Here is a 14,492-nt window from a genome sequence, read left to right as displayed (position 1 = left end):
GCTCCTTTCCCCTTTGCTCCCTTTCAAAATGTCTCCTTTGCCAAGTTTTCTCGCTTGTTTAAGCGCTGCCTCGTCTGTGTTAGATGAAAAAGGAAGCTTTTGGGAGCTGCTGCTGTAGAAACTCAGAGTGCTTTCACTGGGTCTCGCCTCACGTTTGCCCAGAGCCCCAGAAGGTGTGGATTCCTCTGGCAGTGCAGCTACCAATGAGCTGCATACAGCTCAAACTTTGGAGTTAGCAGGACGGTGCACGATGTGTTTGCGACCTGGTTAAGCAGAAATCCAAGGTTTTCAGCTTGCATTGGGAGCTTTGATGTTTTGTGTGAGTGCACAACATTTGTTTGCTGATGGAAGATCTGCCTTGTGATCTGGGAGGTGTAAACAAGCACGGCAGGCACTAATGGTAGAGTCTGCGTTGCTCTGTGTTCTTTGGGGGATTGTTTTTCTGGTGGTTTTCTGTGGCAGCGCTTGGGTTGTTTTGTCTGTTTCATAAATGGACGTTCTGCTTTCAGTGTAAGGGGTGCCCTGTATGAGTCTCACACACACTGATAATGCTCAGCAGCACAAAACGTGGGATTTGAGGCCAGCGTGCATTTCTCTGTGGTGTTGTGAAGTTAACAGAGCAAATGACCGTTAGGATGTGTTGGCCTTGGCATCGTGATGTTTCCCACGTCAGAGGGGTGTGTTAGTGAATGCACAGAGCTGAAGCTTGAAGGATTTAACCTTCCCTTTTCCTTCTCCCTTTTTCTCTGTCTTGCCTCCTTGCCCTCACCCCGTAGGTGTTGGTGGAATGAGCGTTGCGTGTGTGTTGAAGAGAAAAGCAGTGCTCTGGCAGGACTCGTTCAGCCCCCACCTGAAACAGCACGCTCAAGATACAGCTAATCCCAACATGCCTGTTGTATTGACATCTGGAACAGGGTCCCAGGCTCAGCCACAGCCAGCTGCAAACCAGGCTCTTGCAGCAGGGACGCACTCCAGTCCTGTTCCTGGATCCATAGGAGTTGCAGGCCGCTCCCAGGACGACGCCATGGTGGATTACTTCTTTCAGAGGCAGCATGGTGAGCAGCTTGGGGGAGGAGGAAGTGGTGGAGGCGGCTATAATAACAGCAAACATCGCTGGCCTACTGGGGATAACATTCATGCAGAACATCAGGTAAAGAAATGTTTCCAAACTGAACACATGAGCGTGTCGGGCTTGTGATAGATGCTTTTAATGACACTGTTTAAAGCTTAAGATGTTTTGTTTGTAATGGTTGGAATGCCAGCAGTCCTGCTTGTTTTCTCTTTTCAGGATAGCAGTGCCTTGCTAGCTATAAACTGAAATGTTTTGGTTCTCAGGGGTGTTGAAATCCCAGTGCGCTCTGACAGTCAAATGTGTGATTGCAGAAGTTATCGTTCCCTTTATTGATTATTTTGTTTTCCCTCTCTGTGTGTCTATGTGTGAACCAGTTTAGTGGTGGCTGCTGCTGCTTTTTCAAATCTGTTGCTGTAGTTAAATAATTCTTATGTAATGGTGTTACAAAACTGCCAATGCATGTAGGTTGAGCTTTTACCATTCCCAATACTGAAAAACACAGTTAGGGAAGTTGCGTGTGATGTGTGCTTGCCTGAATTTCTTGCTTATTTGTTCTGGGGCTTGTTGTTGTTTCTTCTTGAATATTTGGATGGGAAAAGGGCTATTAATATGCTTAGCTGGTCTGAGAAGGGAACATCATTAAGAACATGAGGAACGACAGTACTTTTACAAATGCAGCTGACACCTTCCAGTGACTGGAAGATTCTGAAGGGGTAGTAGGCCAAAACATACCTTAGTAGTAGTGTTTACTAGAAGGCTTTTCAGTCATTGCATTGTCAGATGTGCTGCGACTGAAATGGGTGTATGACTCACTGTAGCTTACTGACTGTGACCTGTAAGTAACTCATCAAGTACAGTAGTGAGCTAAGGAGATCTACTCCCAAGCCTCCCTTAGCATAGGAAACACAGCTTAGGTGTGGGCATATTGTTAAAATGCATGATTCCCACAAGTCTATTCAGAGCAGCAGACACAAATCTTTTGCAACCTTTATTAATATCTCCTGCCTCTAATTTCTAAAATAAAAGTGATCAGGCCCTTGTTCCTGTGCTGTGCCTCCCCAGGGGATGTTTGTCATCCGAGCCCTTTGAAAGCAAACGTTGCAGTGAATTTTGCAACCTCACTGAAGTCAGTGTGTGCGTCAATAAAAAAGAAAAGCCAAGTGCCCTGTTAATTTGTTTTGTATGAAAAATCATATTAAGTACTGCCATATGAAATAAGCTGCTAGAACAATATTGGAGTTACTCCCTTCTGTGGAGCATAATATTTAGGGATAACTGTGCAGAACTACATCTCGTTTCTATGTTAACTGTCTAAGCTTTGAGTCACTGAATACGGTTAGTGACTTGCCTCAAGAGACACAGATGGAAGAGATTTTAATGCACTTGAATCAGTATAAGAAGCAGTAAGCAATCATTTCTTACCCAGTGGCTTTAACTTTTAAGTTTTTAAATACAAGTTACCATGTGATTGGCCTGTTGTGGAGATGCTTAGACAGGGAATGCTGTTGTTTGCATATTTGAGTAGAGATGGTTTTATAAGTCAAAAGATGTGTCATAAAACACATTGTTAATTCTGTTTTCTTTCAGCTCATGTTTTTATCTTTCTGTCTCTGTAAAGCACTAAAAGCAAAACCAACAAGACTCTTTGGAGGTGGAGGGGGTGGACCTGCAGGTATTAAAAATGACACGGGTTGGAACTTTCCTTACTGCGCTCTTTAATAGCCTGAAGACTTAATGTCAGAGAACCCCACCTGTTGCAGGGATGTGGCCTGATGTCAGCAGGTGCTTTTCTGCAGTTTGATTTTCTTCAGAAAGTTCTTGAATGAAGTGATGTGACTTCCAGCACTTAGTTGAGAAAACTAGTTAGTTTTTACTAGTTGAAGGAACTTAAAAAACAGTGTGCATGATCTTTGAAGGCAGAACACAGAATCATAGAATGACCTGGATTGTAAAGGACCATAATGATCATCTAGTTTCAACCCCCCCTCTATGTGCAGGGTCACATCTTCACTCCTCAGGACGGGGTTATGGTTGAGATGTACCTGCAAGGTGAACTTCCAACTAGTGTGAATGTGTATGATTTTTTCACGTGTGTTCTGGGACCTGGTACCTTAGAAATACCCTCTGTACTGTAGTTAGGATGAAATCTGTTCTTTTTCCAGGTGGTTTTCACATCAGCTGCAGTGTTCCTGTCATTCAGTCCTGGTGTTTTGCATTTATCCAGTCTTTATATTTAATTTCTTTGAAGTCTGCTCTGAGGTGGAGCTGTCAACTTTTTGATTTTCTGGTGTCTGTATACTACAGTGATGGGGCTCTTTAACTGTATGTTTTTGCTTCAGTCTTCCCTGAGTGCCTTTTTTCCCTATGGTTCTCTCTTTGCCTTGGGTTTTTACTCATGGGGAAATAGTGCAGGAAATATGTAATCCTAATACTGCTGTTCCTCTTCACATTCTGGCCATCCCTGTATCTGTTTCATAAATTACCAATTCCTTGGAACAAAAACTAGTCTCATGCATACAAAATAGTTTAATTCTATCAGGGATTAACCAGGGTAGAATTGAATTTGTCCCGTGAGTGCTCAAGCAGTGGAAGGAAGTGGTGAGAGGTGCAGAGATGGGGCATCCTTCTGGATGTCTGTTAGCTGGTGATTTGGTTTGTTGTAATGTGCTTGTATTGCCGGATACTTGGTTTTAAACTTTCAACCCTGACAGTAGTTAAATGATAATGGAAAGTCAGAAAATTAACTATAGGATGATATAGGTTAACGCTTGCCTAAAGTATAGGAGGTAGTAATTAAGAGTAGAGGGATTTTCTTATTTGTTGAATCACAATTTCTTTTTTGTTCTGTATGTAGACAGGCTTCTGTCCCTGTCTGTTGGTGTTAATATTGCAGTGATTTCAGCAGTGATGGTATTTTGTTGTGTGTTAGTAAGCAGTTGAGAGTGATAGAGTCAGAATTTATTTATGCAGTCTTTGCTTTTCGGTTTTTATTGTGCTGTCTGCTTCGCTCTCTTTTGTTTATCCTTTTACCGGCAGCTCTGAGAATTGAGGTGTGAATGGCTTTAACAAGGGAAAAAACAAAACATTTTTCTTCTGCTGAGGATGTAGATTGTGTCCTCTTGTTGTGAGCAGGAGGAAGATGCCAGCTGTTCTTCATGTTGTAACTAACAGAAATTCTCTTCCCTTTGCATTTCTCCCTTATCCTCCATAAGAAGGGAGGCAGGAGGGGAAGTTATATAGCAATATGGAGTTAAGCAGTGGAAGATCTTACTGTCATTTTGCATGTTAAGGTATGAAAGATATTCCCTCTATCCAGATAGTATTCATTATGAATCCTCCAGCCTCTGTGAGAACAAAGAGGTAATGTTGAAATTTGACTTTTTTCTTAGATTTGAATTTCTGAACAAACTTCTGTCTGCCTGTGAGCTACAAACATCTATCTCACTATCTCACCGTCCAACACTTCACATGGAGGACCCTTCTGTCAGACAGGTCTTGACTGCAGACGCACACTATCTGCAAAAAGAAGCAAGATAAGGTTGAGTGTCAGTGTCCATCAGTAATACTAAGATACAGACCAACGGGTTTTAGCAGTAGCTCATCTTCAGTGTGTTACTGATCTTGAGGCTGCTCGAGCAGCTGCTAAGCTATCTGCACTAGGGTGTTCTTATGCTGTGTGTCTGCAGATGCAGATCTGAACTTCACGTAGGTGAGTGAAGAGGTAGAAGTTGATTCCTGATGACTGAAGATCTAGATTGGGTTTGACTTGCCTGTGTAAGGTTGTATCTCTCATTACAAATCCAAACAGCCACCTACTGCTCCCAGGGGAAATACAAGACAGTTGAGATACTCTTCTGGGAGCAGTTAACAATACTGGGTGGGCTTCTAGAAAAATTGGGTGGGTTTTCTTGGATGGGGTCTCTTGGGGCTTGTGTGCATGGATGTTCTTGAACCGGAGCAGAGTTTGTCTGGTGGTGGTCTCTTGTGAATTGCAGTAAATGGTTATACTGTTTGAATTGCAGTTAGAATAATATGGGAGTTGCTTAGTGGAAACAAATGATTTGAGGGATTTACTTTCTTTGAGAGCATGCTAAAGTAATAACTTGAGACAATAGAACTGCAGGAATGGTTTTCTTGAATATGTGGAATTTTTCACATATAGTTGGTGAAGAATAGTGAGGGCAAGCAGTGGGGCTGGAATTGGTTTTTATACTCAGTTTTGCCCTTTAGCAACATTACTGTGACTTTTTAACTGAGAAGTGGCATTCAAGTGGAGACAGAAGGTGATTCCATGGGCAGCTGCCCTAGCTGGTGTGTGGTGCTGGGGCACGATTTGACATCGTTCAACACTGGAGTCTGTTGGCTGGCACCATTACCTTGAGTTGCCTTGAGGTCATTACAGGGTTCTCTAAAATGATCCTGAAAACTGAGGAAGTTGTAGCAATGTATCCCAAGTGAAACCCCATTTTAAGTGATTTTTAACCCTTCTGGAGAGAGATGTCTACCTCTGCCTATGGAAATAACCATTGTGGTCTAGATAATCTGGCTAATTAGATGAAGGCATGGGGGAAGTTGTAAATCGCATACAGCATGTAATATAATGTATGATAGAAACATTTTCTCATGTATGTGTCATTAAAGCTTTTAGACTTTCAGGGGTACTTCCATGTATGGCAGTGAACTAGTTATGCCATCTCTTGCATCAACACTGAAGTGACTGTGCTGCTTTGATACCCAGGTAATTTAGAACATAACACCCTGCTGAAATGCGGTGTCTGGTTTATGTGATTTGTTTCACTTGAATTTCCCTGTAATAAAGAAGAGAGTGATGTCCTGAGAGGGTTTAGGATGTTTAACTTAGTTTTCTGCTTTACACACTTCCTTTTGGAAACTTCACCCCCTAGAAGGGGAGTGAATAGATGGCCAAGTTGGGTGTTTAAAATGAGCTGTTTAGAAATCCTTTGTATGGATGAGAGAGGGAGGCAACCTGAAATCTTAGGGAAGTCACATGAGATTCAGAGGGAACAAATTCCAACAGGTCTTGCTGTTCCTAGCAGTCAGTTGCAAGGTGTGTGGCTGTAGCTGAAGTGCTCTTGCTTTGGGATGTCTCAGTGGTATGTCAGCTTCATAGTCTACAAAACCCTTCTGCACTACTGAATTTGCGAGTTTCAATGCTTCAGTAAGACTTCAGGTATTTCAATTAAGGTATTGTGCCCAAGTATGCTTTGAATAGAGCTTTATCAGAGTACGGCTTTGAAACCATGACAAGCTTCTACTCGTTGTCTTCTCCCTTCTGGTTTCCACTTACCAGCACTCTTGTGGTTTGAGTTTGCGTGGCCTGCCTGGCCTTTTGCACAACAGGTTGTGAAGCACTTGGTATTTCTGTAAATGAGTGCTTTTTACTAAAGAGAGGCTTTACAGAAGGAAAGAGTCATATAACCTACCCACAACTGTGTCTTACTTGTAAACTTAGGTGATTCAGATTGACTGTTGATTGGAAATCTTAACAAAGCTGTTCCAGAGCATTGAGTGTGGTGATGCTTCTGACAGTTTTAAAGCTGTCTTCTCTGAATGATGATCTTACAGGTCTGTAAAGAACAAACTTTGCTTTGTTTGCAGATATCATGTGATCCTGCATTCCTCTTGTCAAGTGATCTGCTCTAAGATATGCATTACTCCTCTTCCTTTGTTAGGGGTAACTCTTGTTCTAGAGCAGTTGTTTTTATTGGGAGCATCTGGCTGTGCTACGTATGTTGTACTGCCTCGATGCTGTACTGGGTTAGAACTTGGTTGATTTTAAACCCCAGAACTAGTCTGTCACCTTGCTGCAAGTATTCTGTGTGGCAAAGAGCCATTTGCGTCTGTTCCTGATGGCAGTGCTGAGCTTGCCCCTGAACTGAGGCATTGCTGGGTCCCTTGTGTACACCTTTCCCCCTCTGAACTTAAGCCTGGAAAGGTCATAGTAGAGGTGAGAGTGAAAGGAAGAGATCACTCATGTCAGTTATTTGTGGAGCCCAGGGTGCTTGTGCATTGCCACTGGTCCGAGAGTGTACTGGGAGGCAGGGGTTGACTTCCCCAAGTGTTACCAGCTCCTGAGGGGCAGAATTAAGGCTGCTTCTGTAATCCAGCACTTTGAAAACTTGTGCCCCAACAGCATGTACCCAAGGCATTGCAGGTTAACCTAAATTCCATATTAATGAAGTGCTTCCCTTGGTGAATAAAATCTGAGGAAAAACATAATTAGCGAACTAAGCTGCGCCATGCTGAAAGGCTGCCTTTCTTGCATGTATTTCTGTACCTTGAATCATTAATCATCTTGGCTACGTGCCATGTGAAGCATTAGCCAATCTGTAATTTCAATGGCTTTTTGCTTCCAATGCTAACAGTAGTAGCAGTTCTAACGACGAATCCTTTACTACAAAAATAGTAGTTAAACCACCTAATCCCACCTAATACTTGTGACTTCACATTCTTTCTTTACTGCCTATTGTTACGGGAGAGAACTAAAAATAGTGCTGTAATCAGTCCATGGAACAACATATTTGAACCCTGGATCTGGTTGTTAGTGGAAAGCCTGTTGTTGAAAGTGTGTGGTGCTTTTCTTATTGTCAGCTGGTAAATAGTTCCCCCCCAGGTACTATATATAGTGTTCATGCATGCAGAGCAGATTTATTCTTTTAAATAACATGCTATGTGAGCTGTTCAAACCAGAGAACACACACACAGACTCCCACAGCTGAGTGAGGTGTTTATTTCCATCTGAAATTTGTAAACCCTTAGTGGTAGTTACTTTAAAAGGCTGCAGCAACTTGTAACTATATAAATCAGTGCTACGCAGCACTCAGGCTGTTGAAGCTGCCTTTCTTTTTCTTTCCCTTTCTCCTTTCTGAGAACGATGCGGTCTCAGCAGCCAGAATGTTTTTGTTTCTTGTCCTTACCGCCTTCATCTTGAAGCTCTTGAAGTGATGTTTGGTTTGTTTTGAGGGATGTTTTGTCAGAAAATAAAGGTGTGTTGTTTTTCCCCCCCCCCCCCCCCCCGTTATAAATTGAGCAAGACTGAGAATCTGAAGGCTTAATGAATGGAAACTTTGCAAGACATTTGCCTATTCAGACAAGTGTGTTAATTAAATGAATATCCAGGAAGTAGTCACAAGTAGTCACGCTCTTGAGGTGCTTTACATGAGCACCTGCAGTGTGTGGACAGTGAGAGCTTGGAGTCCCATTTCTTCTTAGAGAAACAAACAGGTGCTATTGGTCTTAGGAGCTGAGAAATGATAACATTTAAATCTCTGCTGATAATGTAATAGTAACGTGATTTCCTGCATTACTCTGCAGGAGCAGAAAAGCAAAACAAACAGTGGTAGGACAGGGAGGTTGGAGTGTTAGCATTGTGTGGAGCTTAACGTTTTTGGAGGACTTCCTCCAGACTTGCTCAGCAAAGGCTAAAGAGTGAGCATTTCCCATGGATGGAAGATGAGCTCTGAGATCTTCACTCGGTCTGTGATGGTGGTGTCTGTGGAATACCCTGTGCTAGGTTTGCTTGGCTGGCAGTGGACCCTGTAATTTACAGTAGATCAAAGACATCTTGAAAGCAGCCATTTACATGTCCCAACATAACTCAGTCCTGCCCTCACAATGCCCGTCCTGCCTCTAGTTTAGCAGCTGGTGTGCAGGGTTTTGTGCCTCCTGGGCAGAGGTAGAGCTGGGGAGATGGAGCAGTGAGAGAAGAAATGCTGTAATGCATGGGGAGGGTGAAGAGGGATGAGAGGTCCTGGTTTAAGAAAGTGTTGGGGAAGAAGGAGGAAGCCTTTGAGATGAGGCCACAGCTTTAGGAAGAGGGGAGGTGGAGAAACTGGAGTTGAGGCTTGCAGCAGCAGCCTCCTTGTTTGCTCTAGTTACCCAATTTATCATAATTGGCTTAATAGGAATAGATAGTTTAAACCTTCTTTGGTCACTGTTACTGCTAATAAATGCAGGTATTTGACCTTTTTAAGATCATGGTATGTGAAAATTAATAAACAAAAAAGTTCCCTTAAGCTTTTAGAGTTTGTTTCAGTCTGGGTATTTTTCAGAGAGGAATTTTATTCTCCGGAGGACTTTATTTGGTTTCTTGTTCCAGTCTGTATTTATTTGTTTAATTCTACCTCTTCTTATTGCGAAACGATACTTGTATGAGGATGAAGAAGAAATACTGTGACCCTTCGTTGTGATTAAGGGTGAAATGGAGCTTCTCATAGTTTGGCAGCATATGTGTCTAGGTGAATATAAATTAAATATAAACGAGGATTCCTTAATACATAAAACCAGTGTCCAATCCCCTGAGTTACCAGCACATGGTGAGATATGGAACACTATTACCTTTTGAATTTGTGCGTAAAGGTCATATTAGGAATCAGCAGCACCTGTGTTTGCTGAATATAAGGTGCAGTATTAAGAGTGATTATTGACACTGATATTTACTGAAAATTACCGTTGGGCTGCTTTGCCTGTAACTCTCACTTCTGCAGAAAAAGAGATTTATGGAATGCAAATGGTGGTACTGCAAATCCAAAAGGTAAATACGCTGTTGCTGTCCTGTTAATTTGGTAGGCCCTTCAAATCCCTGGTTAGTAATTGTAAGGACAGTTCGTGGTGGCGGTTCCTGTTAATTTAACTGCAGAATTCCTTTTGACAAGTGCCGTTTAGCCCCATGGGCCTGGTTGTTTGCTGGGTTAAATTTAACAGGAGCTCTGAGTGCCAGCAGTGCAGCGTGCCCCATCGGTTGCTTAGTTTTCAGGTATGTTTATGGCAGTCTTTCTGTGGGCCTGTGGTGTGCAGCTGATGCTTCCCCAGCTTTCCCTGTGTTCCCAGGGTTGTAGACTTTTAGCACTGATTTTTTTCTTTTTTTAAATAAAAAGCTGTACCTCCAACAGTTTGTTTCTGAGGGGCTCAGTGCTTTGCTTGGGTTTGTAGCATGGCGCAGATTACCTCTGGCTCTTGGGATGCTGCTGCCTCAATCTCTGTTGCATTGATGCAGCTGAGAAGCACTTGAGGCGTGGCAGGGCAAGTGTCTGTAGGTTTGAGACTGGGGAAATGTTTGCTTCTGAGTTGCTGTCATTACAGGGCCTCATTGCTGCAGAGAAAAAAGAAGGGGGTAGTCCTACGTGCACTGACTACCTGACATGGATCAGCTGGCTGCTGTTTGAGGGGCTGGAAATCTGTGGTGGTGTGTCTGATGCACAGTTGCCAACAAGCTCTGCTGCTGCGTGGGAGGCTGAATTCGGGAAGTGACCATTGACATAGAGATAAATTGGTTTGTGGTGTTGAAATCCGCAGTAGGTAGGAGTAGGAAGTGTTCTGTTTTATCTTGTCCTCTCTAAAACAAGCAGTGGGGATCAGAGGTAATGAAACTCCAAAAGGCCTGAGTTCCTCTTGGCTTCTGAGTAGCCTCTTAAGTGGTGTGGGGTTTTTTTTGTTGTTGTTTGTTTTTAATTCATGAAGCTGCAAATGGGAATTGAAGGTCTAATCTAGAGTGAGTACTGAGTAATCAGTAAAAAAAAAATACAGCTATCTCTTTATTGCATGTTTTTCAGAGCAAAGGTGAAAACTGTTTAAGGGGCTTCAGAGAGAGTGGAACAGAGCAGCCTTGGGCTTTGCTGCAGCCCATGGGCACAGCTTGCAGGCAGACGTGGCACCAAAACATGCACCAGCAGGGTGGCTCTGAGCTGTACTGTGCTCCAGTGACACACATTCTTGTATTAGTGTGCGTGGAAATGACTTGCCTTGAATGAGATACTCATTAAGTTTGGTGAGATTTACGTGATCCCCGAACATGTACGCAGCACAGCATGAAGGTGAGGTGCAGTCATGTGCAATGGGATTGCTTTGTAGCTCATTCAGAAACAGTGTTTCTGAAAGACAGCTCGAAGGCCTTCATGTTGTTAAGCAGGATTCAGAAGCAGGTGTGCTGGTTTTCTGTGTTAGCAAAGAGAGCCCTCTTCACTAGAGGGTCAAGAGGTCTGTTCTGTGCAAGTGGTGAAGTGTTACGTTGTGCTCTTTGGGGTGGAGTGCCTGGAAGAGGCTGAGGGCTTTTCAAGAAGCCAATTTTGTTGGCTGGCTTCTGAGGCAGTTGTGGTTACAGACAGCTGAGTTCTCTTGCTGTGATTCCTGGTGTTTCTTGAGATGGCCTCTTCTTCCAAGGAACCCGGTTATTGTGCCATGTAATGATATAGGGACTGCTTCCTTGTGCAGCCACTTTATCTTGGCGCTGTCTTCTGGATTTCTTTCAAAACCAGGGTTGAGTAGTGAACTACATTTTATGATAATCAAATCTTGTATACATTAATGCTGATCTGTGCATAAGTTCTTTTTCAGTGGACCTCCTTGTTCCCAGTGCCTGCACTGCCATGTCTGTGCTTGCTGTAGGTCAGTGAGAGCTAATGGGGATAGATCCCAGTGAAGCATGAGGCCATTTATATCATTTCAGAGTATAACCTGTCTTTTGGAACACAAAGGTGTAAGCAGTCATGACTTTAGTTGTTTGAGAAGCTATCTACTCTTGTTTGAATAGAAGTAAAGGAAGCTTGGGATGTCATGCTCGCCTCCTGTAAGAAGGTGATGTTGCTACTTGATGTTATAAAGTGGAAGAGGATATTTGGGGTATGGCCTTAGGAAATGGAATAATAAGCAAGTCTGTATTACAGGCAGATCAGTAAGATGCTTAGTGAAGGCAAAAGTGTGGCTGAGAAGAGGGTCTCATATTGGCAGTTATATGCAGCTTGGGCATCCAGTACCTGGGAGTTGGGCATACAGATACAAAATACTTTAATCCATTATCATTAGGCTGTGAGAGCAGCTCCAGCCTAGAGCTGCTGGGGCTGGGACATGATTAGAGCATAACAGTAACATCTCTTAAGGTTCTTCTGATTTCTGCTAGGAATGTAACTATGGTATCTTTGTTGCAGCTTTGTTTTTAGGTTCCCATAGCATGACATCCACCTGTGGGAGTTTGTTTTGGTGAAGCTTGGGGGGGAGCATCATGAAGCAGCCTGTGTTTCTGCATTAGCTCTTTCCACTGTGCTGCAAGTCCTGGAGCAGTGCCACTGTGGCTGCATCTGTGGTTTGCTGGGACATTCCCTTAGTACTGAGAGTGACAAACATCACCTACTGAACCTTTATTTAGCCTTTCTATTCCTCACATATCTCACTGAAATAATAGACTGCTGCTGTTCAGAGTTTGTGGCATGGCATGTCTGGGGGTTGTCACATTTCCCATGAGTTCAGCTGGAACTGCTCTGCAGAATTTGTTCTTACATGAGGCAGCCGAGGTGCATTAGCTGGAGGATCAGTGGTGGAGTTGGCAGTAAAGCAAAGTCTTGGTCGTTAGCTGCTGCTGTGGTTTCTGGAAGGTGGAGTCCTGTTTTTTTCTGCATGGATTTGTAGCCGTGTGAGGATCACAGCAAGAGGTGGCAAAGCTGAGACAAAACTGAAACTGCTTTTGAATTGGGGAGATGATAATAAAGAGGATAACTTAGTTTTAAACTCAGATTCTTCATGGCCGGGCATCAAGGATTTGCCCGTTACAGAAATGTACAATTTAACAACATGCTGTTAATCTTTTGCAAAGCAGTATTGTCAGAATAGTAGCAGAACTCACACTGGAGAGGACTTTCCTTGTATCTGATATTCTTGGATGGGGTCTACTGAATCTTGTCTTAAAATAGAAACAAAGCATACTCATAGCGAAGTCATGACTCTGTTGGGCTGGAAATAGTGGTAGGAATACCAGAAGCCAGAGTCAGGTCTCAGATCAGTGAGCATGGTGTGACTGCTTGCAGCACTGATGGTGTGTGAGTGTCTTAAGCCATTTTTTTTTCTTTTCCTTTATGCTATGTCACCCACCAGATGTTATAACCAACTTCATTCCTTTAACCTGGAGGTGCCTACAGGTCTTAAGTGGTGAGATGGCTAAACATTGTGCATCTTCAGCATCCCGAAAAGCTCCTGTGAAGGGCTGTAGTGTCAGTGTGTGGATTACTCGTAAATAAATGTATAAACCATTACCACTGCTCCAACAGGAACCTGTATCAGATCTGTGGGGTTGCAGGGTTAGGTGAACACACAGTAGGAGGTGTTGAGTAGTGCTTGTGTGCCGTCCAAAGTGCTTGTGGCTGTTGTTATAAGAGCTGCACTAATTCAGGTGTGTTAACTGGGAAGGGCAGCAAGTGAACCTGAATCCTGGCATGTGGCTGAATTCTGTGCTTTATCCTCAAGTCTGTAGTGTTGTTTTTATCTCCTGCTTCTGTAATTATGCTCAATGGTTGCATTTGCAGGAGCTTGCCTGGATGAGATTTGGGTGTGCAAATCAGGGAAAAAAAACAGCACGTTTTCTTGTGTTTTCAGTTACTGATTGATTTAACTAACAGTTCTAAACTGCTGCTTTTTGCTGTCCTAATTGAAGCCATTTTCATCTAATCATGATCCAGAGCAGCAGCAGAAAAATTATGTAACTGCTGTAGTGTGGCTGTAGGCCTTGGAATGAGTAGGAGGCTGGCATGCCCAGCAGCATCTTCCTCATGCACAGTGCCTGCAGAGTTGGGGAAGGAACCCCTTGCTCTCACCCATGCCTTTGCCTGCCTTGCCTCAGCTGGCAAGTCCTGGGTTCTCAGCATGGCTGTGGGGCTGCCACATACACTGCTGACAAAGAGGAAACCCCATGAATTTGTCCTAGGGCCTTCTGCAGCTTGAAGCACTGGGAAGGGTGTAATACCTGACAGGTGGCCTCAAGACTTTGCTTACTCTCCTTTCTTCATCCCCTGACTCCTATTTTATACAGTTCTATTTTGTTTAATTTGCTTTTCATTTCTATCACTGTTTTTTATATTGCTGTAGGTTGAATGCAAGTCTGCTGCTTTATAAGTCTTTATTTGGTCTTTCTTGAAAGGAAATGCTCCAGATTTGCTTCCTAATGCATTAACTGCTTTTCCTGAAATGATGCAGCTCAATGTGAAAGATTAATCTTTAAAATAAACTTGGCAAAGGTAGTTACGTTAGACTGCGTGTCTTAAAATAGTTGTTCCTTCTGCCATTTTTTTGTGCATATATAGATCTAATGCTAAAAGTTCTGTCTTCTGGGAATCTTAAAGGTAAGTCATCTCTTGGTGCTCAGTAGCCTTGTTGTATGCTGCAGTATAGACTGTAACTCGCAGTTTGTGTCAGAAAAAAATGCTGTAAATTATAATAATCATTTCAAAAAAAACAAAAAACCATTTCCTCATGTGTTGTTGGTTTTTCTCACCCATCTGTAAATAGGTGCGTTCTATGGATGAGCTGAACCATGATTTTCAAGCGCTTGCTCTGGAAGGACGGGCTATGGGAGAGGTAAGTAAAAGGCCTGCAGAAGAACATCTGCATTTTGGGGGGAGGAGGTCAATGTCTAGGA

At 43.1% G+C, this 14,492-nt stretch overlaps 1 protein-coding gene across 8 annotated transcripts in view; it reads left to right on the top strand.

Moving 5' to 3' along the window:
- Positions 1–14,492, top strand: part of PUM1 (pumilio RNA binding family member 1) — a 70,912-nt gene that overhangs the window by 1,870 nt on the left and 54,550 nt on the right. For all 8 annotated transcript variants that reach the window (XM_072355268.1, XM_072355273.1, XM_072355272.1 and 5 more), the window contains exons 2-3: positions 777–1,150; positions 14,363–14,431. In XM_072355268.1, the coding sequence (XP_072211369.1) occupies positions 788–1,150; positions 14,363–14,431 (432 nt within the window). In that variant the 5' untranslated portion in view covers positions 777–787. The remainder of the gene's footprint in view (positions 1–776; positions 1,151–14,362; positions 14,432–14,492) is intronic.

Source organism: Excalfactoria chinensis, chromosome 22 (assembly GCF_039878825.1).
Source record: "Excalfactoria chinensis isolate bCotChi1 chromosome 22, bCotChi1.hap2, whole genome shotgun sequence".
Lineage (NCBI taxonomy): Eukaryota > Metazoa > Chordata > Aves > Galliformes > Phasianidae > Excalfactoria > Excalfactoria chinensis.
Note: the sequence above shows the minus strand (reverse complement) of the source record. Positions and strands in the feature narration are given on the sequence as shown.